Source organism: Alexandromys fortis, unplaced genomic scaffold (genome assembly GCF_014885135.2).
Source record: "Alexandromys fortis isolate MF-2015 unplaced genomic scaffold, M_Fortis_MF-2015_v1.1 scaffold_53, whole genome shotgun sequence".
NCBI classification, from domain to species: Eukaryota; Metazoa; Chordata; class Mammalia; order Rodentia; family Cricetidae; genus Alexandromys; species Alexandromys fortis.
In genome coordinates this window covers 8702633-8730357 of record NW_026067939.1, presented here as the reverse complement: position 1 = coordinate 8730357, position 27725 = coordinate 8702633, and the positions used below count along the sequence as shown (strand labels likewise).

The 27725-nt window shown below is 35.2% G+C and overlaps 1 protein-coding gene and 1 long non-coding RNA gene across 2 annotated transcripts in view; both read left to right on the top strand.

Moving 5' to 3' along the window:
- Positions 1–10049, top strand: part of Bche (butyrylcholinesterase) — a 48335-nt gene extending 38286 nt beyond the window's left edge. Inside the window, exons 3-4 of the mRNA XM_050147475.1 lie at positions 1724–1890; positions 8541–10049. Of these exons, the coding sequence (XP_050003432.1) occupies positions 1724–1890; positions 8541–8665 (292 nt within the window). The 3' untranslated portion in view covers positions 8666–10049. The remainder of the gene's footprint in view (positions 1–1723; positions 1891–8540) is intronic.
- LOC126504897 (uncharacterized) overlaps positions 1–27725 on the top strand; it is a 153042-nt gene that overhangs the window by 82224 nt on the left and 43093 nt on the right. The gene's annotated exons all lie outside the window — the stretch shown is intronic.

Sequence of the window (27725 nt, the reverse complement as noted above, 5' to 3'; positions counted from 1 at the left end):
GTTTTGTATTGCCTAACTCTGCTTGTAAATTTCTATTGACTAACCATCTACAAATATATGAACAATGAAGTCTTTCATACTGTTTCTAGAAAGTTCAACGAGAAATTTTCTTCTGTAATTTTGAATGAAGAAAAAAAGCTAAGAGAAAGGAATGGATTTCTTACTTCCATCACTTCAATCCTCTCTTTGTTACAGAAATATAAGTATATTCCACATAGGCTTACATTGTTCTACTTACCACAACAAAATGTGGCCCCAAATCCCTCGAAGAGCAGGAAATTTCACAAGTGTAATCCCACTGTTTTCTTAGGTTGTCATATATAATGTGACAATGCCAATATCTAAGCTAGCTTCATGGCTCTTAACTGTGAGGACACTGTTTATCATTACTGGACTAAATAACAGACTCAATATTCACTTTTCAATAACTATATTCCCTCTCTGGCTTTCACATATGTCTTTCTGGCTTATTATTATTATTATTATCATCATTATTTACCCATAATCTCACTCCTTGTGTGATCTTTTTTCAAATGTGATTACTATTCTCAGTATTAGACCTGGTATTAGAAGAGCTTTCATCACTGGATCTTTGATTTCATAGATATTCTTACTCACTAATGATTTTTAAAAAAAAAAATACACAGATGGATACTGAAGAGAATAGTTCTAATTCCTACTCAATGGTTTATTAAAAGAAAAATTGAAAATATTAAGAAATTTGCTTGTGCCATGTTCTTTAACTTTGTTCTGAACTCAAGTTAAAGTTATTGAAATATTTATTGCAAATTTATCTATTTATGTTCCAATGTGAGCACGTATTCATGAATGCATGTGTGTGTGTGTGTGTGTGTGTGTGTGTGTGTGTGAATTCCATAGGTAATCCATGTTTAAGTCAAACAACAACTTTCAGGAATCAATTCTCTCTTTGAACCATGTTGGCCCCAGAGATCAAACTCAGGCTATCAGATGTGAGGGATGGTGCCTTTACATGGTGCCACATCTTGTTGGCTCTTATAGAGATATTTTAAAGAGTAAAACAAAAGTGAAATAAGAGGCTTTTAAGATGAGGGATGCTACTTTTCTAGGATAGTAAGATCATTGCATAAAGAGTTGCATAGTGCCAAATCCAGAGAGTATTATAAAAAAATATACATAGAACATAGTAGAGGCAATGCAGTTTAAGATGGTGATAATACTATGACTATAAAAGCTTAAGTATATAATAGGAAAAGATAGTGGAAGAAAAGTAATATTGCCTTTTTTGAATGTGTTTAAGTGAGACTCAAGAATTCACCAACACAAATTGGCATTTGGTATTTTTTTTTTCTTTTTGTAGGTTTGGGGTAATGAGTGTGGTGGAAAGAGGAAGTTAGTGTGATTTGGGTTCATTGCATGAAATTCCCAAATAATCAATAAAAAATATTATGTTGGGAAAAAGAGACATTTTAAAAAATTAAAATGTGTTTTTATGTTGCACATAAGTACATGTCCTGAATTTCAGTCCCTATTGTTTTCATTAATATTGTGACTGAAGAAACTAAAAAGGAAGCTCATTCATGCTTGGCATCTTAAAACCCAGTTCATTTACACTTGCCATCATCAAAGTATGACCATAGGTTTTCTAAAATTATTGTTTGACTTTTATTGGCAATTTCAGAGAAAAAAATGTCTCATCCAAGAATGATTTCATAAAAACTCTAACATCTCTTTAAATATCTAGACATCCCAATGGGATCCAGAATGATAGTACAATGTGGCCTGTCTTCACAAGTACTGAACAAAAATACCTAACTTTGAACACAGAGAAACCAAGAATAAACTCTAAGCTCCGTGCTCCACAATGCCGATTTTGGAAACAATTTTTTCCTAAAGTCTTGGAAATGACAGGTATGTGTTTTTTTGTTTTAATTTGCTTATTTAGTAGATTGATGATGGGTTGTGCAAAATTAGGGGAAAATGGAATATTGAATGTTGAAAAAGTCTTTCCTTGACCTAGCTCGAATGTTAAAATGGGGTGTAAGTGACAGTTTTCTAAATAGAGAGAAAGAAAGTTGTTTCGTTGAATGATCAGGGAATAGGGAAGGACATGAGAGGGAATGAAGGTGAGAAACTTTCGTCCAAATATGCTGTATGAAAAAAATGTTTACAAAAATTAAGGCAAGATATCCTGTAACGTGATTAGTGTGCAAACAGGGGGATGTGCATTTTGTTCCCAGCACCACAAAGTATCTGAGTTTGTGGTCATGGTACATATTTGTATATGCAGTGCTGGGAGGCCAGGAGAAGAGGACTCCTTGGGAATTCTGTTAGAGTCAGTGACCTGCAGGTTCAGTGAAAGAACGTTTCTCAAAAAGTATGGAGTTTTCTCATATAAAAAAAAATCACATACACAAAGAAAATATGTATTCCTTCTCAACTGTGGTTAAAATTAAATATGAAATAATATTTGCCTTAGTTATCTAGGTAGAATTACTAATTTTAATCTTGGAAATATTTAGCATTTATATCTCTAAGATACTTTATTAACTAGGATTATTTTTCAGCATAGTTCATTAATGTTGTCTCCAGAAGTTAATATTTTTGCTTTTATAATTATTAAATATCAAAGATTGCTAGCAGAGTACCAACCTACTTCCACAGTGCATATTAATTCTTTATGATTCAAAGTTTAATATTTTGTTGAATTTGCAACCATCTCATATTATCAAGAATTGTCTGTTTCATTCATTTTAGTTTAGACTTTCCATGTGCATCTACAGAAAACTTATTAAGGAAAAATGATGGCAACATTGTCAATTTTATTTTTTAATTATTAAATTTTATTTGACCAACTAAACATATTTTCTTTGGTGAGAAGTATCATATAGATGATCAAACTTGAAAATGTGTGGCATTGTTATCTAATGTTAGTTTAATAATCATGTACTATTTGTTCATAATTTAAAATTTTATTTTTATTAAAATACAATTTCAATGACCCATCACATGACAGGTCATTTATAGAAAACTCATTGCCAAAGTGTGTGTTTGAAATCAAAAATAATGTATATTGTTGATTCATTTTTCTGAGAATTTGGGTTAGTTTAAAAAAATAAGCATCTCAGAGACGTGTCAGGATGGTTAATATGCCCTTTGATTATCGACATTGGTCACCAAATTTGTAATTGTGTACTTTATCTGTTTGAAAGAGCTTAATGATCTATCTGTGCTCTGAGTAAGACTAAATGTTCTATGACATAATATATATCCAGAGCGGAGTCTCTGTGTCCCTTGGCAGAGCAACAGTGCTGTCCTTGTGTTCTCCGGGTGTGAGGAACAATGAGGTAACTCACATGATCTGCCAAGAAACCCAAACAGATACCACTGAACATACCACAAACCCCAGATTCTGGTCTCTGGAAGAGATCAACTTAAAGGAGAGGGTGAGATTCTACAGGGTATGCATCTCTGTAGGATGCAAAAAGATCTATTTGAAAATTTTTCCTCTCATAAGACTTTAGTTTAGGACTGCTACTGCTTCTGAAAGCAGTGAGCATCTCTTAAACTTAAAAAGAAAAGTTTCTAGAACATATTAATTTTCTTTGGATTAAATTTAGTGTGTCTTGAAATATAATTTCTTATTTGTTAGATTTCTAGTGTATTCTGAATATCCCTCCAAATGAGTTCAAATGTAATATATTTTCTAGGTGTTTGAAGAGATGACTCATTGGGTAAACAACCCATTGAATAAGCAAAGAGACCTGAGCTTGAAATCTTAGCACTAACTTTAACCCCCAACACACACCAGAATATATCTTTTATTCTATGACCCACCTTCAATAATACCCAAATAATAATCCACAACCGTGCACCCATCCATGCTCACACGTGCTCACGTGCACACACACACACACACACACACACACACACATCACTCCACATGTGCATAGAGAAACAAAGACACTGAGAGAGACAGAGACAGCAAATTTTATAATTATGCTGACCTGCCCTGGGTACAACATCCCTTTAAGAGACAAGTCCTGCCCACTTCCAATCTTCTCCTTTCTTCCTGAGGCAAACTGGCCTTCACTTTCCCTCCCCCTCTCTCTTTCTCCCCACTCCCAGTTCTTCTTCTGAAGATTCACCCTTTGCCTCCGTTGTCTCCCCTCCTCTCCTCTTCCCTGTCTTTCTGTCTCTTCTCTCTTTTTCTGTCTCTTACCACCATGTCTCCCTACCTTCCCATACCCTCCCAATACCCACTAAATAAACTCTCCATACCCAAGCTCTCTCTGCATGGCCTATCTGTCTGTCTCCCACCCGTGTGGAACCTGCCAGGGTCATATATCCCATAAATCATAACAGAGAAAAATTAATATGTATCTGTACAGATATGTTAAAGGCAAATAAATTATATCATTTGGAGGACAATGTATTCATTTAAAATTGTCACAATAGTCTGAGTTTTATAAATAGTTAATGTTAGGTAGATTTCTAAAATATATAATTAAACTATACCTTACACTTTTCAGGTATTAAAATTTGCATGTTTTGTTGAGAGGTGGTAATGCACATCTTTAATCCCAGCATTTGTGGGGTGGAGGCAGGTGAATCTCTATGAGTTCAAGGCCAGCCTGGTCTACAAGAGCTAGTTTCAGGACACAACCAAAAGTTACAGAGAAACCCTGTCTCGATAAACAAAAACAAACAAACATTGTAAGTTTTATCTTTAAGGTTTCAAATATAATATTTTAAGGTTTGGACTGAAGTTATTTTTTCCCAAATGTAGATCTACAAACAAAAGAAACTTTCAAAGAATTACTACTGACTGCCTTTCTTGAAACAATAAATGCTTACTTCACTTCAAACGAAAAAGCAATACGCTTTCTAAGCGCCACTTCAGTTACAGTTTACATTAGAGCAATAAATGTTCTCAAATTCAATGATTCTTAAGACTCGTTTAAACACATGGCCTCCAGCACTTCACTTCTGGGCTATACTTCAGTCCATGTCTACTGTTATTGCATGCCCTGTAAGAAACAAAATGTCTCATGTTTGTATCAAATATTTTTTCTGTTTGTATTTCTCTAAAAATATTATCATATAGGAAGTCATAGTTATTTTTAAAAGGAGACAGAAATTATCCATTCATTGTCATAAGTGATAGAAATATAGGATGAAAGTTAATAGAAAATATTTTAGCTTCATTTTATCTCACAAGGAAACACATTACACACAGCAATTTCTCGACTGATGTTTGAGTAATCATGGAGCATTATTCTTGACCAATCTAAAGAAGACCCTATCTAAATTTAAGTGCTCTTGGGGTCTGTGGAGAAGACTGGCTGCTTAGTGTTTTGATTCCCTAAATCCATGTGAATACAATTAGTCTTTGAAGGTGGAGACAGAGGATACCTAGAGCAAGCAGGATATCCACACAGGTGGTATGAAAAGCATCATACAGACATGTATGAAAATAAAAAAAATGCAAAAATGCTCAGATAGTCTATAAGTTGATTACTTCCAGAATCATTTACTGATAGTTCCAATTAGGTAGCAAGATTAATAATTGAAGATGAGATCATGGAAAGCTAACGTGGAGAATAAAGTTACCGTAGTTTCATTATCAAAATGAACATTTTTACTTAGACAAAAATGTGTCTACTTACTTTTGAAAGTAAGTAGGCCAAAATTAACCTTATGATTAACTTTGATCTTCCTGCCATAGACCATGGAGGCTTCTCAATGCTCAACCCCATTTTATTTTTTTTTTTAATTTTGATTAATTTTTTTTAAATTTCATTCACATTCCATTCACTGTTCCCCCCTCCCCCCCACACACACCTCTCCTCCTGCACCGGTCCCCACCTTCCCCCCAGTCCAAACCCCATCTACTCCTCCCAAGGGGTCATCAAAGTTTGGCTCATTAAGTTGGAGCAGGGACAAGCCCCTCCCCCACTGCGTTAAGGCTGGCCATAGCATCCCACCATAGGGAATGGGCGTCAACAAGCTAGCTCATGCACCAGGGATAGTTGTGACACACTTTTCAGAATCTCACTTAGCAATTCTTGCTAAAAAGGCAATAGGATGTTTTCTTTGGTGGGTGGCAGGGCAGCAGCTAGCAAAATATAAATACATGTATAGAGCCATTAAAGAAAAAAGAAGCCGTGAATTTGAAAAGTAGCAGGGAGGGGCATATGGGATCATCTGAAGGAAGCAAAAGGAATGGTGAAATTGTGTGGTTAATTATAACTAAAAAACTAAAGATAATTCCCCAAAAGAAACTTAACTTTCAAGACATTGGTTAACACAAATATTATACAATCCTTTCATTCAAAGCAAAAATGACATCATCAATTATCCACAAGATATTAAAAGTTGGAAAGAGAAAAATAATCTCTAAATAACTAATCGATTCAAGCAGATTGCTATGCTTGTGGGGTTTGCATTTAACAAAATCTTGTCCAATTTTGGGTACTATAACCAGATGCGGAATAGAAATATGATGTCCCTTTTTTTCATCTTCATCAACTAATATAACTGCGTATAGAGAGCATGCTCTGTTCCCTAGCCCTAGAAAGGGACTGTGCAATCCATGAAGCCCCTCATAAATATGACGCATGCTCACTCACAGTGAATTGGCAGAGGCACGGTCCAGGATCGTGGAAAGCTATTAAGACGTCCAGACACCTGCACTGAATCTTAATAGGAAGGCATCCTGGAGAGGGGAGCCGGATAACCAGGGACCTGGGACGACGTGTCCTCTGCACCGTGCTAAGAAATTTCAATTCTATCTTAAGCACAGCTGCTTAGTAATTTCAAGTGGAGCTCTGACGGGTCCGGGTTGTTGATTCCTGGATGTATTAGCTTTCGCGGCATGCCAGGTTCTCCTGCTTCGCATTATGAAACACATCCACACCGTCATTCCATTCATCAGGCTGCTCTGCTTTTGTTCGCCAGGTCCTCTCCAGAACATGCTAGCTTGGTTACTTTCATTTTATTTGTATGTTAATATATTTCATCTATTTTTTATTTTTTAAAAGGTATTCCAAATATGTTTTTCTTTAGTATGAAAATATTTAATGCCTACTTTGCCTCTGACTGGTATTTTTTAGTTGAAGAAATGCCTAAAATTCTGCAATCGATTTTCTTCTTAATATGATCTATAATTAAAAAATAAAGATAAAAATAATTATATTTTACATATTTCAATATAATCTCTTCTGGAAAAAAATAACAAGAGCCATTAATTTTATGTATATCGGTAAATTTTATCTTATTATTAATGAAGTTAGACACTGATTACTTCTACAGTTGTTATTCATATCCATAACATATTTTTAAATTATGTCACGTATCTGTGTATTTCTTTGCTTCTCAGAGTTTCTTTATTTTGCACACACTATTGAAAGTGACAAACTGAAGACAATGGATGAATACTCTTCGTTTCACCGTGGTTCATATGACAAATGAAACAAGTTTACCTTCCAACATAGACTTCTATTATAGGGCATCAGTGGAGGGGATCCTTACTATTTCTCTCTCCACAAAGTTCTAGGGAAGGCTCTTCTTCATAAAAAGTCATCATTCCATAGGCTAAGATGCTCTTCACATCATAATGTCCCAGTCACAAACTAGTGCCACTGTAGCAAGAATGAAGGAATTATAACTTTATATATGGTTCTCTCTGTAAGATAAAATTCTGTCTAACAACAAATGGAAAGTATACATAGATATATTCTTATATTAAAGAAAAGTCTACTTCAATATTTAATGATATTTATCAACATTTACCATAATCTTAATAGCAATTTTCTACTTTCTTTTTTACTTTTCTAAATGCTTGCAGTTTATCCTCTTAGCCATTTCCTTGTTAAAGTTTCTTTTCCCTTTATCACAAATAAATGCATACATGTGGAATAATGATTAATGGATGGCATAATCATCAGATAAAACTGCATATGACTCACGGACTACATGAGGGCCAATATTTTCTTGTTTTCTTTGTGTTTTACAGAGGAAATATTAAACTGCTTTCTTGTGGACAACACTGTAAATAACTGAACATCATATGGAATGAAAATTTATTTTAATGAATGTAAAAGTCTATATGGATGATAATTATGAAGTTCTTATTATATATTAGTAAACATTTACTTATATAAGTACTTTAACTGAAGATAATACCCCAGTGTCTATGTGTAACTAGATTTTGAATTTTGAAGTTTTTTTCTACTGCTTAAAGAGTTCATTAATAGAAGTAATATCTACATGTCTTCTGGGAAAATAATGAAAGAACATATAATAATTTGACATGATACAATTCATGCTTTCACATTATTTTTATTTTATATACATTTTAGTTGTATTATTTAATATACTGCATAAAATTTATTAGAGGCTTTTCTAGTAGTAATAGAAGTTCATAATACATAATGAAAAATAAAACCTCGCTATGTTGTATACTTGCAGAAAATGTCATCTATAATTAGAATTATTTTTCAGGTAATGTAAACAGAGATTAAACTTCAGATTAATGCAGTGAATTCTGTGTTTTACAGGAAATATTGATGAAACAGAGCAAGAGTGGAAAGCAGGATTCCATCGCTGGAGCAATTACATGATGGACTGGAAGAATCAATTTAACGATTACACTAGCAAGAAAGAGAGTTGTATGGGTCTCTAATTAATAGATTTACCCTTTATAGAATGTTCATTTTCCTGTAGATGAGAGCAAAAATACCAGCAGCTCTCTCCACACATACCAAGAATGCTATTAGACAGCAGCGAAATGCCAGAGGAGAGTATTGATTCCTCGCGTCTTTCACTTAGTATTTTACTAACCTTTCAGAACCGAGTCACCATAAGTTGATTTATTAATTTATAGAATACAAACTTTGTGTATTAATACCACGTGCTCCTCTGATCTTGTTTTCCTGGATAACCTTATGGGTTTGCCTACAAGGAGCACACTCTTTTTATTAACTCCTCCATTTTCCGAACCACGTAGAAAAAAGTATCTTGAAAAACTGAGTCAGATTTCGAAACACTAGATGTTATAGCTTATGTTAGTGCTTCCTATAATTTATTTATAAACTTAGTGTTAATATGGAATAGTAAAATAACAAAAAAATGGCTAGTAATATATACAGGAGCAAGAGAGAATAGAAAAATAAAAACCATAGTATCTGGGAAAGGTGATAGTGAAATAAAACATGACAAGCACCAACTCAAGGAATTTCATGTACCATTGAAAAATTAAACCAACTTGCTGTCCTGCATCAGGAAACACGTTTCAGGCATCAGTTCCTGAAAATGACTTGGCATATGAAGCAGGTCCCATACAAGAAGTCCACAGCGAAAGAATACATTGTTTAAAAGCGAACCCTTTTCCTCCATGCTGTGCTTTGGGGCGGACCCCGAAATCGGTTTATACGAACTCTTGGATATTGCGCCTTTAACAGATTCACAGATGAAACAAATGTTCGAGTTAAATTACTCATGAATTGAATGTATGTGAATCTAGACTCGACATCAGTCAGTCCTCTCTTGGTTAATAATGAGGAACTGTTACTATAAAGTTAAAGTCATATAGCTGTCACCTAACTTAGGTCATCTTTTGATTCATTTCTCAAAACATGACAAATAAACATGTCTTAGATTATAAAAGAATAAGTGTGGCTAATCCAGGCAGTTTAGACCTTTATTTTGATCAATTATTTATATGCTGAAAAATGATTTTAGTGGATTAAGGTTCAAATTTTGATTTATGAGAACTAAAGCAACAAGACTCATCTTTTTAAAAAGTTCCCTTCTTATAATATCTAATTTTTGAAAAATAATATGCTGAACATTATAATGATGAGATAATTTCAAAAGTAAAGTAAGAAGCCGGGCGATGGTGGCGCACGCCTTTAATCCCAGCACTCGGGAGGCAGAGGCAGGTGGATCTCTGTGAGTTCGAGACCAGCCTGGTCTACAGAGCTAGTTCCAGGACAGGCTCCAAAGCCACAGAGAAACCCTGTCTCGAAAACCAAAAAAAAAAAAAAAAAAAAAAAAAAAAAAGTAAAGTAAGTTCTTATCAATCTGAAAAATTCTTGGATGATTATTAATAAAATTTTAGTGGTGATACAACCCAATACCTAATAAATAAGACAATCTGCACATTGCTGAAGAAAACAACAAAATTAATAGTGAAACTTCATAGCATGGCTGTCAATACTTAACTCAACAACACCGGTTTAAAAAGCAGATTTGTAGGATGGAAAGGGCTTTGCCTAAGTAGCCTGAATGTAAAACATTATTTACTATCCTTTCATATGATAAAGAATAAAGGAAAGTTCATTAGCAGTTATAAAATGCATACAAATGTGTCTTAGGGTTCTTTAAAGGAACAGAACAGATAGAATAAATACAGATATTAGAAAGAAATTTATTTGAGTGGTTTAGCAGAAATATATTAGTAGTTCAATAATGGCTGCCTCTAACTGGAAAGGCCTAGAATATAGAAATTGTTCAATACACAAGGCCGAAAGTCTCAGCATTCCCACTCAGGTGCTGGAAGCCTCAAGAAATACTACAGTTTCTGGGCCTTTGTCTTCTTTGGAATCCCCAAAAGTGGGTTCTATTATTAGAGAAGGGATGTCACATTAACAGAATAGATTAAATTTACCTGCAAGAATTAGGCTAAGCAGGTAAAATGCAAAATTTCCTTCTTCCATGTCTTTTGATCTGAGCAGGCTCCACAAGGTGCATAACATATTTAGGATGGGTCTCTGTTTCAAATAACCCGATCAAGAAAAATCACTCTCAGGTCTGTCCTGAAACATGGGAATAAGTTAATTTCAGCAACCGTCAAGATGACACCAAAATTAGGCATTACAGATCCATCCATTGTCAGCCTGACATATAGATAGATTTCCTTAAGCAAAGTTTAATTTCCAAATGAAAGCAATAATCAAGTCATAATTACACCTAACAATCTATAACTGTCTCATGAAAAGCTGTAAACATATTATCTACTTTAGAATAGCTAGCAAAATCCCTTGAAGAATCCTTAGTCTTTTAGTGTCTCTCAACTTAAATATGACAATATTGATGTATAACACTTCAGCAATGATATTATCTCAATTGATTTTCAGTGCATGCAAAAGATATAGAGGGAAGAAATCAAAATGTCTGTGTATACGTGCTAACATATTGTTAACATAATAAGACAGAAACTCATACCAATTTCAGTCATTTCTGCAAATGAATCTTAGCCAGTATTTATAACTACATTTCTCTACTACCCATTTCTTTTCCTCCACATTTAGTAAGCAGCTTATTTTAATGGGTTTCCTGGAAGTAATGTCAATTAAAAACCAGTATCCAATAGGCCATGCAAATCGGATTGTTTATTTTTCCTCAATGCTTAGTTACTATAGTAGAAGACAGAAGGCTAACAGTAAAACTCTTCAGTAAGCTAACACAATCCTAACTCTCGGGGACTTGGCCTTCCCTCATTCACGAAGTTCTAGGTTTTCTAACTGGCTCAAGCCTGAAAATTGGCATGTAAGAGATTCCTTATTACGACAATCCAATTTATACTTTCTTGCATTTGTTCTAGAGTTTTTCTGTTTACAGAGATGAAACAAACAGGTAGACTTCTATTTAATTTCTTCCTAGAAATACCATGTTTCACTAGATAGTACCAAAGGTCCCTATGGGTTAGACCTTTGCACACATTGCTTTGTATGTGTGGCCCATTCCAATACCTATACTTATCTTGCCTTTGACAATTCAATGATGCCACCTGACCTATGCAAGTCAGTGGCCCAATTAAACCCACTACAATTAATTAATGCATTGAGCAGCAGCATCTTCAATGTTAAAATCTGACCTAAGGAAAAGAACAATGACAAAGCTCTACAAATGTGTTGGAGCCCTCTCAGCATTTTCCATGCTACCCACTCACCGTTTTCTGTAGTGCAGGGCATGTATTCTTTGCCCTGCCATTGTAAAGGAATAGATATTTCCAAGTTTATCTTCTCTAGCATTCCAAATTCTGTGTCCTAAAATTCCCATTATCAATAATAAGCCTTGTCAATATAGCAGACCATTCAGTTTCTTTTAAGTAGAATATCATTTGATAAATACATCAGCCTACCAATCATATATACCACTGCAACCCTTTTTCAATTGTGAAAGCTTCCATAATAAACCTAGAATCATCATTCAGTGGGTGTATATCAATAATCTCAGCCTGATCCAGTTTTATGTTCCTTCTAACATGATCCTACATCGTTAAGATCTATTCCCAAACATGTTCCCTGGACCTCTACTTTCGTGAACTAGAAAGTTCAGTAAATTCTTTAGTAGAGTCATTGACCTCAAAGACCTCACTTCTAGGAGCTTTCCTAGTCTCTTTAAAGGTCTACAGAAAATAATTAGTATAGTCTTGCCTAGCATTTCCTTCAGGGCAGATAATTTTGAGTTCTTCGTACAAAGCAGGGTCAATTTTCTCAGGCAAGGATGGAGAGAGGGATATGTTTGGGATGCATAGTCCACTAAGTGAGATAATATAGAGATTTGAATGAGAACCTCCCTCCCCTAGGCGCAGGCGCAGGTATTGGAACTCATGATTCTCAGCTGGTGCTGTTGTTTGGGAGATTTAAGAGGAACAACCTTGCTGGAGGAGATGTTTCACTCTGGATAGGCTTTGAGATATATAACCTCATTATTCTTCTACTTCACCCTTTCTGTATCATGCTTGTGTTTGAAGATGTAAGCTCTAAGTTTCCTGTTACAGGCACCATGACTGCTGTTTGCTGCCATGTTTCCCACTGGGGATTGTTATCCCTCTGGAAATATAAGCCCAATAAATGCTTCCTTCTATAAGTTCCCTTGGTCATGTTATTTTATTATAACAAGTGAAATGCATCATACATATACACATATTCATTTATACAAAAAACCTCTTCCATCGTAGAAGTAGAACAAAGATATTTGTTAAATGACTTTATATGGTAAAAAATAGAAAGTGAGAAAAATAGTAGGATGATCACATGATATTCACCTAATTAATCACTACAATTAATTCAAAATGATGTAGTATATCTTATAAAAGAAATGTATAGTCATACAGTTATAAAATATGAATATATACAGCTCCTCTAATATATATACATTAGAACCAGAAGTGGCAACAATAGCAAAGTTTGATGTTATTGAATGTTTTATTTATAAACTAATTTTGAGAGAATTGTTTGAAAAAACCTGCTGATCTCATGTAGAAATATTTGAATTTTCTCCCAGTTGTTTCTCAGTTTTGCCTCTCAGGGAATATTATCTTTCTCAATACCCTGGAAATCATCACTCTGAAAGGGATATATCCGAAGAGTGTTTCCATCTCTGCATACAAGAAGGAGTAAGCCTAAATTGGTCTTTGAAGAACAGAGATTCTTTAGTAGATTATACAATCAGAGAAAAATGTCCTTGAGCGACCTAGGGGTAGTGGCACATGCCTTTAATCCCAGCACTCGGGAGGCAGAGGCAGGTGGATCTCTGTGAGTTTGAGACCAGCCTGGTCTACAGAGCTAGTTCCAGGACAGGCTCCAAAGCCACAGAGAAACCCTGTCTCAAAAAAACAAACAAAAAAAAAAAATTAAATGTTCTTGAGCGGTGCACATCCTTTTGGTCATCCATCTCCAGCCCTTTGGTGCCACCTCATTGGATCACTTCAGCACTTTAAATCCTCTGAAAAAAATTTTTTTAATTCAGTAGTATCAAAGAAAGTCTGTTTTGCTCTTTAGCTTTAGCTCAAATTTTAGTTTAATGATAAACAAAATCCAACATTTTTAACAGGTCCCAGGTCCACACCAGCTTTTACCAATTTTCTATTATTATGTACTGGAAAAGAAAAAATTGCTTGTAGCAGACATATTTCAGAAATTGTGATTCCTCTGTTGAAGAGAGCAATAGTCTAATTTTTGAGTGAACTTTTCCAAATATCTTTCAGAACAGAGTCAGATGATTTTATATTATTGTTAAAGCCAACACCCGTTTTAATTTTCAGTGCTTCTTAATAGTTTTTGAACTTATGGCTTTCCTTTTCTTCTCCTCTGAATGAAATTCGAGTTTTCATGGTTATATGCTTTTCCTCATTGATTCTTTCTAACAAATGTCCTTCTACTTGGATTTCTTTTCTTTTCCCTCTGCTCTTTTGTTGCTGTCCTCCTCCTCCTCCTTATTTTTTTGTTGGTTATTTATATTTCTTTTTCCTTTTTTCCTGATGTCAATCTAGGAATACCTGGTAAACTCCAGGCATATATAGAGATTTGTATTGTGAAGCCAGTTTATCTTAACTACAGCTAGAGATCCTCACTAGCAAGAATCGTCCTATGGGAACTGCATTTAATTAGCACATTTTTTTCTTAAATAGGATTTCCAGAAAACTGTTTCAGGATATTGAAAAGAGGACTCAGTGTTTTCTCCATGTGTCATTGGCCTTTGCCCCAGGCACTTTTTTTTTTCAGTTTTAGTTTTAGAGCAGCCATTCTTTCCAGTAGTTCTTCAACATTATTTTATTTTCTTTAGAAAATGTTATTTTCTTTTGTTTTTTAATAACATTGTTATGCAATAATTTGGAAAATGTCTCCTTTTAAGCAAATATAAAAGACATCTGATTACAAATGCTGCTGGATTAATGCAACATACACACTTTAAATATGCCTTGACTTCACAATTTAAACCAAAAAATATGTTACTTTGGAGAAGAGGTTTTGCTTTTGTTTTCACAGGAAACGAGACATGGTTTCTCTGTGTATCTTTGGCTGTCCTGGAACTCATTCTCTAGACCAGGCTGCTCTTGAGTTCATAGAGATCCATCTGCCTCTGCCTCCCAAGTGTATGTGCCACCCCCATTCCCAACTACTCTCTTTCTTTCTTTTAAGAACTTTTTCTATCCTATTTTCTATTCTCGTCCAAACCTAAATATATTGTTAAGCATACTGTAAACTATTTAAAGGTTTTTTCTCATATTAATATGTCTTTACTCTATATTTTTCTTTTTCTCATCACATGAATCTTTAATTTGTTAATTGAAATGGCTAGGATTGAAGCCACAGCTCTGGGGGCAGGATATGCCGCATTCCTTGGCTTCCTGAGAGTCTAGCTAGCTTCATGGTGGAGGTACTCATGGGAGCCACTCCCCCCCCCCCGCCAAAAAAAAAAAAAAAACTCTGTGGAGTTTCTAGATTCATGCCACCTTCAAGAATCATGCCAGCTGCTGCTCATAAACACTGCTTAAGTGTTTGGTAGCAAGGCCTCTTAAAACAGTTGCACAGGTTTTGCTGCTAACGCTGAGTCAGGAGCCTCTCTTAAAGGAGCCATGCCTAGCAAATTAAACCCACCCAAAACAATGCTGGTATCAAGAAGTAGGATTACTGCAAATACTGCAGTGCTTTTGTTTTTTAAAGAAATGGAAAATGTTTACTATAATAGGGACCTCAACACCGCCCTCCCGTATAGGCTGAATAAAACTTTTAAATCAGTGGTTTTAGACTGACTCCATTTAATTATGTTTGTATATGAACTTTACTCTGACAAATGTATCTCCAAATAGATCTCCATTATATTGTAAAATATTACTTACTGTTCATAATTTAGCAATGTTGCTTAGCTTTCAAGTCTGTGGGTTTGACTCTATTTGTTTTGTTGTTGTTGTTTCTGTGTTTGTTTTTCTGGTTTTGGTAAATGGGATCACAGGCTGTAATGGCTGACCTGTCCTATGCAAGACTGTAGGCTGATAATGTGAAACCACAAGTAACTAAAGTATCAAGGAAGTTAAGACATGATTTTACATAAGCAACATCTATAGTTTGGATTGAGAGATACCTCAAAAACTGTAGGTTTGTGTCTGTGAAATTAATAAACCTACAAAAGGAGGGAAAATACTTCCTAACACATTTTAATAACTTTATATAGAATAATATTGTTTCGGTATAGTAATCTTTATAAAAAAATTGCTGTTTAGTCAAATTCTCAGCTCAGTTGCTAAGAAACTTCCAACAAACTCCAAAATAATGGAATGTGTTCTATTCTATTTTTTCCCTGCCTTTCTATCCTTCTTCAACTAACACTTTGACTAAGGAGTTCATTTCTTTATATTACATTCACAAACACTGGCATATTAATTATAATGTGTCTTTGTTACTGAAAACTTAGGAGAGTCCTGTCTGGAATGACAGAAACTTCTGAGGACATTGAGGGCCACTCTTAGGTCTCTTAATCTTGTTAATAAAGTAATAAAAGGATGGACTCAGAAGTGTTTCTAAGGGCAATTTTGTTAGACTCTAAAGGCGGGGGGGGGGGGGGGGGGGGAGATAAACAAACAAAACCAAACAAGACTATGAAGCTGCATAGTTTGGTCATTGTCCAGAGCAGGGAGAAGGAGAAAAGGAAGAGAAACATAGTGTAAATAGTGCTATACCAGAAAGGACAGGGGCAACTTAGAAAAAAAAAATGTTTGAAAGTCAGCGTGGGAAAATGTGTCCAGGCTTTTTTTTTTTAATTTATTTATTTATTTATTGAAGATTTCTGTCTCTTCCCCACCACTGCCTCCCATTTCCCTCCCCCTCCCCCAAAAGAGTCCCCCTCCCTCGTCAGCCCAAAGATCAATCAGGGTCCCTGCCCTGTGGAAAGAGCACCCACCTCCATCCAGGTCTAGTAAGGTGAGCATCCAAACTGCCTAGGCTCCCACAAAGCCAATAGGTGCAGTAGGATCAAAAACCCATTGCCANAAAAGAGTCCCCCTCCCTCGTCAGCCCAAAGATCAATCAGGGTCCCTGCCCTGTTAAAGAAAGAATATCTTTTTTTAGTTGCATTTCTTTTGGTCTGAGAACTCAGAAAAAACAGACAGACTAACATTGCTGAGCCTAGGCTCAACAGAAACAAGTATTCTGGAAAAGAAAAGTAAATGATTTCATTATTACTCTAATTTCTTTACTATTTGCTTAATGCGAATCAACCTTCCTGATGGGTGGTCCTTTAGTCAAGTCTTGGGTTCCCGCATCTGTTTAACTTTTAAGGGAGTAAATAATGGCATGGTTCCACACTGAGGGAGGTTAAGTTCTTTGAACTGGAAGGGAGTAGCATTTCCTTAATGGACCTCCACTGCTACTGTTACATTTATATGCTTAGCAGGGTTTAAAACTCCTTTATTATTTAGCAAAGCATTTGCTGGAAAAGGCTAGAGGAGAGAGTGGAAAAATAGGATACTACAGTATAAACACCAAGACAATCACTAGAAAATAAAAAAAAATTATTTAGAAGGAAAATATAAATTGAGATCAATTCCAGTCATGGTGGCATATATCGGTGGTTCTGAGTGTGCAGAAGAACAAGATCAGAAGGTCCAGGTAAAGCTGAACATCACAGTGAGAGATACTACTTAAAAACTATGTAAAAGGGAAAGATATCACTCAGGGATGAGTACTTGCCTACAAATATGAATGAAACTATGGGCCCTGACCTTGAAAAAAAAGATAAGAAGAAAGAAAGAATATTGTAGAATATTGTAATAAATTCTGTTGTCTATTATCATTAAATCAGAGTATCTTAAGAATAGAACAAGACCCCGACGGGGAGCCAAAAAAAAAGAAAAAAAAGGGGGGGGGAAGAACAGAACAAGAAATGCCGTATGTCTTGTAGTCGTTAAATGGTATTAAAATTCAGGAAGGACATCATGGATAACAGACAGATCATAAGAAAGAGATATGGTAAAAAGGCTGTCAGTTCTCAGTTATGAAACACACATTAGGATCAATATGTGACAAAAAACATGGCTTGAAATAATTAAAATATTAAAGACTTAAAAATAAAAGAAATAATGAGATTTGAATGATGGCTGAGCAGTTAAGAGCATGTAAAACTCTTGAAAGGGATTTCAGTTTTATCCAAACACCCACACTATGCAGTTACTATTACCTTTTAACTCCAGATCTAAGGCTTCTCTAAGTACCTGTACCTGTGCTCATGTTCATATCTACACACAAACACACAAATATGCAGGAATGCACACATACACCTAAAAATTCATTATCTATTTGACTATTTGTCCTAAATTGATGTTATTGACAGGCCTAAATTCATAAGCTTTCTCCCTTTCACAAAATAAAGAAGCATTAAAAATTATCTTTTAAAAAGACACAATGCCTTTAACCTTTTTTCTAATACGCTTTTGCTACATTTTCTTTACTGATACGATATGAACAATGGTGAACAGGGCCAAAAACATTAGAATTTTATGTTTAAGACAAATCTTCATATTATACATTTGATTCTGTTCAAGTTCTATCTTACTCTTTTCAGAATTATCATATATATATGTATACACACACACACACACACACACATATATATATATATATATATCCACAGTATCTCAGTAAATAAGTATGACTGATATATAAGATTACAGTTATTTTTTTCTTTTTGATTTAGAAAAAGACTTTTTTAAATAAAGAAACCTATGTCTTGTTTTATACTCTGGTTGGCATTTTTTTATCCATTCCTAAATACAAAACAAAACAAAGAACAAAAACCCAAGATCTTATTTATTAGATTACTGTGATCATGTTTGCCTACAGGATGGATGTAAGAGTGATGAAATTTCCCTGAAGACAGTTATAATTAAATCTTAGTCAAAATTGAAACAGGTATTTAGAAGATGTTTTATTTGTTTATATGTTTGTTTTGTTTTGTTTCAGCATCGATTCCTCATTCACAAGAAACCAAAAACTGAAAGGAAATCCTACATCTCTACCTTCCCTTTGTGTCTGTCTTTCTCTTTATTTTTACTTTTATGTTGGATTTATTGTGTTTTATTATGTATATGGTGTTCATAATACATATATGTGGATAAAGATAACTTCAGAGACCAGAGAAAGAAACCAGAATAAGATTTCCTGCGTCTGGGGCTATAGGCAGTTATGACTTGGGTTGGGATGAAACACTGGGCATGTAGGTTATTCCTTGATTCTGGGGCTATGGGCAGTTAGAACCTGGGTTAACGAGAAATACTAGTCATGTCCCAGAGTAGCAAGTGCTCTTAATTTCTGAACCATCTCTCTAGCTCTGTCTTCTATACTTTAAAAAAAAAATTCACAAAGGTAAGTTATTGTTCCTAATCTTTCTACTGAGTCAAATTGAACCCGGGTAGAAACACATTGTAAGACGGAATCTTCTCAGATGACAGTATCTAAGAGCGAGATATTGAACACTTTATCTGACTATATTGCAGGGCCAGACCAACCTTGAAGAACTTAAAGTGAGACAATAAGTAGAAAATGATGAGTGGAATCAGACTTTGATCAAGCTCGCTTGCTTATGTCTACCAATTGCCCTCTTTTCAAAACTGAACCACGTGACAGTTCCCTAAAGAAAAGATTGAGAATACTACAGCCATTTATATGTCTGTCTTTTTAGTATGACTGCATTGAATAAAAATCTTTTCTCTGTTTTTTTAACACTTCTTTATTCATTCGATGTAATGGAGAACATGACAAATCTGCAGGGCTTTGTAGATCCAAAGTTTTAGCTCTAAAACTCCAGTAATAATGGGAATGAGGAACATGTTAGGCAAAAATATAAACTCAATTCTAAGTCAAAATGCTTATTTATTTAAGGAAAATGAAAATTCATAGGTGGTATAGGAAAATAGTAACAGATGAAGTTGCAATACAGAGGGTCTTTGTGTTTTATTCTAACATCAATGGAGAGCACTTAAGAAAATAAGAACAAGGAATCTGATTTAGAAATTCCACCTCATTGTACCTCCCCCGTGGCAAACAGAATAATGGTAAAGACAGTTCTGGGAGAATCAGGAAAATTATTTAGGGGGCTACTTCAGTTTTCCAATAATTTGGCTTTGAATGATAATATTGTAAAATGTGAAATAAGAAAATGGCAAATGCTTTAAACGTAAAATCATCACAGCTTTTAAATGTATTGTTATATGTTTTATGAAGGCAAAAGTCATTTAAAAACCACTAGGATTTTAGCTTAATTAATTCAACACATTTTAGGACCCTAAAGCGAGGCAGGGGAAGGAAGATGCAGAAGCTCAATCAGTAGAATAAAATTTTTCCTGAGGGTCTAATTCAAATGCTGTGTGTTTTGCAAATGATTATAATGCAATTATTTAAATAAAGCCTATATTCCTTATTATAAATTATTAAATCTTCCATTTTGATCAAAGATTCTTCAAACACATAGCAAGTCAACTGTAAAACAGACATGAATCTCGCATAAAATCGAAGTATTTTATAAAGCAGAAACAAACATTGCAGCTATGATAATTTTTGTGTGGTGTGTATATGTATGTGTGTGTGTGTGTGTATATGTAAACATTAGGGAAAGAACTTGGAGCTATATGTATATTACACAAGTGTTCTACCATGAAGTTGTAACTCCAGGCACCTCCATATTTAAAATAGCATATACAAGCTGATTGAAATTATATTTTGTGTTATTTTCAATTTTCTTGCATCCATGTTGTATAATAGTTTCATATTTCACACTCATTTCCATTATAAATGTCCCATCCCTTACCTCCTTCTTTCCATTATCTTTCCAGGTCCCCTTGGCTTTACTTTTCTTTTCTCATTTCTTCTCCTTCTACTTTTCTTCCTTCCACCTTTCTTCTCCTTCCCTTCTTTGCTCATTTCTTTGAGACGGGTTTCAGTCCATACCCCAAGATCTCCTTAATCCCATGAATACCTTCTATTGTCAGCCTGCCAAGTTTTGATTATAGGTATAAGCTACCTTGCCCACTTTTGTACATTTTTAAATGAAGTTCTACACATTTTCCCAGGCTTAAAAATGTGTCAGTTTCTTTTTCTCGGTTGTCTGACCCTTATGAAGGGTAATTATTTCTTTCTAGCTGCATTGTATCACCCTTATAAAATAGGAAAATATCAAACTGGAATCCTCATTATTATGCATTCACTATCATGGATGAACCTTTAGAAACCCATATCTGTATTTCTGGGAACTAGTTCAGTGTCTGTCGTCTCACAATAGAATATTTTGTGTACTTCCATCCTAAAATACACATCATAATAATATATCAGCTCCATACATATATAGAAAGTGCAATCACTCTTTGTTTGTAAAGATACACTTTTATTTTATTTATGTACACGTGACCATGTCTGTGGGCTTGTAGGGAATGTGAATGCTCTTGTCTGTAGAAGCCAGAGGAAGACATAAGTTCTTCAAAGCTGGCCTTATACATGGTTTGAAGAAGTATGGTGTACGTAGGTACTGGGGCCCAATAATGGGTCCTTTATAAGAGCGAGAAAGGCTTTAATTTAGTGAGCCAGCTCTTCAGCTCCAGAAATCACTCTTTTAAAAGAATCTTTAAATAAGAAATGGAAGTGGAAATGAAAATCTAGGTTATGAGTGGAAAACTAGTAAGAAAACATAGATTTCATCAATATAAATATTAAATGTGTTTCTTTTTATTTTTGAAATCTTGTATTTTGAATAAAATAGATGTGTGTTCCTAAAGTTCTCTCTTCCTATTTTTCTGTTGGTAGAAGACATTGCATGAAGGGCTACAAGGTTGCCGTAATCAACTTATTATTGTATGACTTAATCAAAATGGCTTACTCCCATTTTGTAGTTATGAGTTAACCTGACATTGATGCTGGAACTAAGATGCATTGAAAGCATTATTTCTGAACTGAGCTGTAGGCCCATTGCAGAGAAAGTTGGTACCAGATGAATGAGGATCTGAGTCCTCTTTCTCTCTGGGTCTTTACAAATAGTGTGTCTGCCAAAAGTGTGTATATAGCTGGCAGGCAAGCAAAGTCAATCTAAGCTCCTGTGTTGTGAAACCCAGCAATCGTGTGATTACCCTCAGTGATCCATCTGTGCGGCTGCTAGTTGCCACATATCAGGTGACTGACTCACTTAGAGTGGGGTGGGAGGGCAGTTGCCCTAGAGAAGGAGGGCAGCAAAGTTCATGTCTTATTTGCCTTTTGTGATTTAAAAATATATAGGAAATATTTTGGGAAACAGTAATTTATGAATGAATAAAAAATTATAACGACTATTGCATGGCAAAAGGTAGAAAATTCCAGTTAAATTTTAAAATAGATTAGAATTAATTTTAGTTATGACTAAATAATTTTAATGTCTCATTATACAGAAGAGGACTTCCAAAGCCTAATAAAGTCTTCAAAAGTTTAATAAAGACAGAAAAGAAGGTTTTCCTTACCAAAGAAACTACAGCATAATGTACGGCTCCTTTGCTTAGGTGCTTCTTTTAAGAGAAGTCTCATTGATGGGAACCCAGGCACTTGCCCATGTTTTGAATATCAGAGTGAGTTGACACACAAAGAAAACCTGCTTCCCAACGCTGTACCTAATAAGGGTCTGGAGAAATGGATCAATGGGTAAGAATGTTCGCTGCTCTTGAAGAGAACATGAGCTCAGTGCCCAGCATGGACATGATGACCCACAGCTTCAGGTAATTCTGAGTAAAAGGGACCCGGCACTGTCCTATAACTTCTGCCAGCACCAGACATACACATGGTTCACATGTGTACATATAGAAAAAGTTCACAAACACATCATTGCAAATACTTTTAATTAAACTAAATGTAAAGGTTATTAGTGGGAAAATGTTGAATGTTCTTTAGAGAAATAAAAGGAGAGCTTTAGAGATTAAAATTTGACATTATCTAAGCAATACAGGAGGAAAAGTGTTTTACTAATACAAATTGTCACACACAGCATATGCTGTGACTTTATGAGGTGCCACCCTTGTTTTATTTTAATAATATTTTTGCTATTACCGTTATAAAGCTGAGGCTCAGAGAAGTTATTCATTCTATCACTTAAGCAAGAATTTTCTGAAAAGAAGTTTCATTTCCTTTCTATCATGTTTGTGGCATTATTCATAGGGCCCATTAAGCAGTACTTGATGAACATCTTATTCCCTGAGCTATGGAGACAGTACAATCCAATAGTACTGTATTATGAACTATGTGCACAATACTGTACTAGCTGTGGCAATCAATAGAACATAAAATACCCATGGAATGGGTCAATGAGAAGTCTGAAGTAGAAAAACAAATGTTTGTCATGAGAAAATTCTGGTGGAAAATGGCAAATTTGAACTTGAAAAAGCAGATTTTCTGACTAAATCAATTAAAGAACACAGATAACTCACCTCTGATGTGTACGTACTCTATGGTCTTGAACTTTGAAAAGAACAATCACTAATACAAATCACAGAATGCACCGCTGATGCTTTACTGCAAAGAGTGCACAGTTTGTATATCCAAATTTTGCCTTAATATTTCTAAAATGCATGACCAATTATTTCTCACTGAGGAATTACAACACTGAAACATCTAAGATGACATACCGTACTCAGCGAGCAAATGCATATTGATCTACAGACTCTAAAGGTGATGACATTAAAGTAACATAAAGTACTACCTTGAAGGCAATGAAAGCACTATATTTTGATGCACTGATGCCTTGAGATTGCTTTCAGAAGTCATTAAATACATTTATTGTCTTATTAATAAAAGATTACAATAACACATGATAATGAGATTCACAGGACAAGTTCCTGAAAGGAGTAGAGGCTATTGCCTTGCAAAATGAGGATACAACAATCTTCCAGAATACCAGAGAGATTGCTACCATGAAGTTTCTCAACAATCATAATTTGTACATTTTGCCAAGGATTCTTCTCGCAACTTTCACTGATTAATAATTTCATTTCTGATCAATCCCCTCTTCTTAAAGTTTGTAAGATAAGGAATCTCCAAGCTTGTAATCATGATTTGGTGTTTTTTTTTTTTTTTTGACCCGTACAAGTCTAAGAAATCAACAAAATTTGCTTCATTAGCACAAAAGATGTTTCTATTACCCAGGTTAGTTTTAGAATTTTAGAATCTCTGTGTCAGAAACGGGGTTCAAAAACAAAGTACTAGAAGAAAAATAAAATGGTCTGGCTCCACCATTAGAAAGACAACCCAATGAAGTGATAAGATTCATTGTCACCTATTATAAGAAAAAAATGAGTCTTTCATTTTAATTTCTAGTTCCCTCAATTGTTTGGGGATCTCCACACCACGCAAAGGAGATAGAGACCAATTCATCTTTGTCCATATCAAAATTCATATTAATTTTTTTACTCAACATCATTCTGTGTATGTGGGGGTGAAGATTTTATCAAGAGGTAATTGTTGAAAATATTGATTCATGAAAGTTAAGGATAACGTACATGTTACCAGAGGACAAGGAAACTGAAAAAAGTGGAAGGAAGGATGGTAAATGCGTCTAAAAAAATGTTACAAAACTGTGATTACAGAAACAAGAATGTACATTTCATGATGTTAGAAAGAAGGATTTTGATCCATCTCACCATGAAGAATTGGTTAACATGTAAGAAGAAGTTGTTTAACTTGATCTTGAGACATGACTTGGTATTAAGAATTCTGTCTGCTCCTGAAAGTGTAGCCAAGTTAAGTTCCCAGCACTCCCAGGGCAGCTGAATGTAGCCTACAACTTCAGTTCTATGGAATCAAACACTTTCTTCTAGACTCTACTAGAACCACAGATACATGGAGGAAATTCACAGTTGCACACAAAACACTAATATACATAAAAATAAGAATAAAACTTCATTTGAAAAAAAATATGTAACTTGATTGACTCAAACATTTACTAATTTGTGAAACCAGTATATTAGATAACACACCACTAGTATATACAATAAAATAGTTTATATATCAGTTAAAATATAAATTAATCAAAGGGAAAAAGTGTTAGAATAAGAGAAACCTGTTCCCTTGTTACATGTACATGTTGTAAAGCAAGTTGATTTCTCCTTTTCATAGTTTGTGGTTAAACAAATCATTAAACTAAATCAGACAGCATATTTCTTAATTTACAGTGGTGAATAAAAAACTATTGTTTTAATAGTTGAGGAGATTTTTCTTTTAGACATCTGATATTCTCTGAGATTTTTAAAATCACATTCCCTGGTTTGACTGGCAGGTATCTGTGAAGTAGAAATGGAGATGACCTTACCCTGAATACAGTAAAATGAACCGCTGTAGATAGACAAAATGATGCCCACCTGACATAAGGCGCACCAAACAGTTCTGTTAGTGAGATTCTAGGCAGTTAGTCTCTACTTTGTTACAGGAGACTCTTTACATGAAATTGAAGGACAGTCTTTCTCCGCTGTGAGAAGAATTGGGTCAGTTGCATGTCTGAGCAAGGAAGCCAACCAGAGCAAAGACAGATGGTGACCATTGCACTAATGGTCTCATTTAATTTTCCTAGACTGTCCACAAGGCCTTGGGAACTGTGAATTTTTCTTGTGTTGTAGTCTGATGATAAGTTTTGCCGGGCGGCGGTGGTGCACGCCTTTAATCCCAGCACTTGGGATGCAGAGGCAGGAGGATCTCTGTGAGTTCGAGACCAGCCTGGTCTACAGAGCTAGTGCCAGGACAGGCTCCAAAGCCACAAAGAAACTCTGTCTCGAAAAACCAAAAAAAAAAAAAAAAAAACAAAAAAACAGATTAAATGGATCTTTAGGAGTTTGCTATTTGTAAGTTTTTAAATATTTTTATATAAATAATGGCATGATGATCTTGACCTTAAACATATTTTCACGCTGTATTGCATATATGTATCAAAATTTAGCAAGTCTACCAGCAAAGTTTGCGAGCTATAATCACCCTCTTTAATAAGTAATGCCATAGAATAATGAATTTCTCATACATCCAGGAATATCTGTTTGCACTCTTAAAAGTCGATGTAAGACTAAAAAGGGATCAAGAGGCATTGAAGAACTATCTCACCATCATATAAACTATTATCCATCTTATCTCCTCTACTTTGTTTCTATAAAACATTAATAAGCCTGTAAGTCTAAGCTCTTATGTCATTGTAACTGTTCATAGCTTTTGGACTTTACAAGAGATTGACTCCAAATATGGCATTTTCTTGCTACGAGAAGTGTGCATGGGAGAGGCAATAACTCATCTCTGCAAACTCTCATTCCACAATAATTTATTCCAGGGCCTTGGCAGCTAATGCTTCAAGCACTATTAATAGAAACCTGTGCAGGGAGTGTAGGTGGTACTTTCAGTTTAGTAGTGCTGCACTTAATTCCCTTAATTTATAAAGCACTTTTTAGTCTCATCTTTGCAAAGCTGATGAAACTGTGTAGGTAGAAACCACTTATCTCCTTATCTCACAGCCTCCCAAATTATTTCCACATGAGTAGCCTGGCTAATCGCTTTAGTGTTCTTATAGACTCTGTCAGGTGATTCCCACCCACAAGTTTGCATCTTCGAAACGGCTGGCTATTTGCATGGATCATAACAGGAATGGTATTCTTGTTCCAATAATTACAGTAAATTTTCTGTAAGATGTAACAAAATGTCAGCCTCACTTTCAGCATTTATCTTTGTGCATTCTGGTTTATCTTATGGCATTGTAATTAATATTTTTGACTGTGCTGTATCTTAATAAAACTTTATTTACAGATCATGCATGTTGACATTTTATGCTTTTTGTTCACATCACACAGTATTGTCTTCTTTTTAAATTATTGCTAGTCACTTAAAACGTAAAAGCCGTTAATAGCTGTGGTGGTTTGAATAAGAAGGATTCCACAGATTCACTTACTTGAGTATTCAGTCCTCAGCTGGTCGGACTGATTTGGGGGTTATTAGAAGATGTGGCTTTGTTAGCAGTGGTTTCTCACTAGGACTTTGATTTCCAAAAGCTCATGACATTCGCAGTTAACTCTTTCTGCCTCATAGTTGTGGATTGTGATAGGAGATCTCAGCTACTCTTTGAGCATCATGCCTGCAATCCTGTCACCATGTTCCCACCATGATGGTCATAGACTCTAACCCTGAAACTGTAAGTTCTAAGTAAATGCTTTTGTTTTATAAGTTGTCTTTTTCATGATATCTCATTACAGCAACAGAAAAGTAGCTAAGGCATTAGGTTACACAGCCAAGAGGTCAGATTTAATGTCTGAGCCATAGTTTAGCAGTTTCTACTGGATAACAGATATTAAACTTTGTCACTCACAAATCAGACTGTGTGTGTACGGTTTATTTCATTTGCTAAGTTGTTACTGTTTATTTAAATTAAGCAAGACACTTCATATTGTCAAGGTGCATAACTTGAGAAGAACGCTATAATATACATAATATATATTTAAAAGCTGATATAGCCTTTGTTTACGAGCCACCCAAGCAGCAAGGAGATCCGATCCGGGCACCAGGAGAGACATCTTTGGGCAAGGAGATCTGATCCGGGCACCAGGAGAGACATCGGGCTTGCATCCACAACCCACCCAGAGCGGTGCTGAGGAGTTCCATCTGGACGGTCGTCCATGTTTGAGTGCTGAGGACTTCCAGCTCGACTGGACGGTCCCTGCTTCTACACTGAAGAGATACACCCAGAGACTCAGTCACAGCAAAGACTGGACCAAGACACCAGGCCACTCCTGGCTCCATTTGAACGAGGAGATAGGAGGGCGCCAATGCAAGACTTCCTCCAACAACATGAAAGGCAACATGACTTCACCAGAATCAAGGAATCCCGAAATAAGAAGAATTGTACACCCTACTCCAGAAGAATTAGAAGAAATCGACTCAAAAGTGAATTATATGAAAATAATAGAAGACCTTAAACAGGAGGTGAAAAAC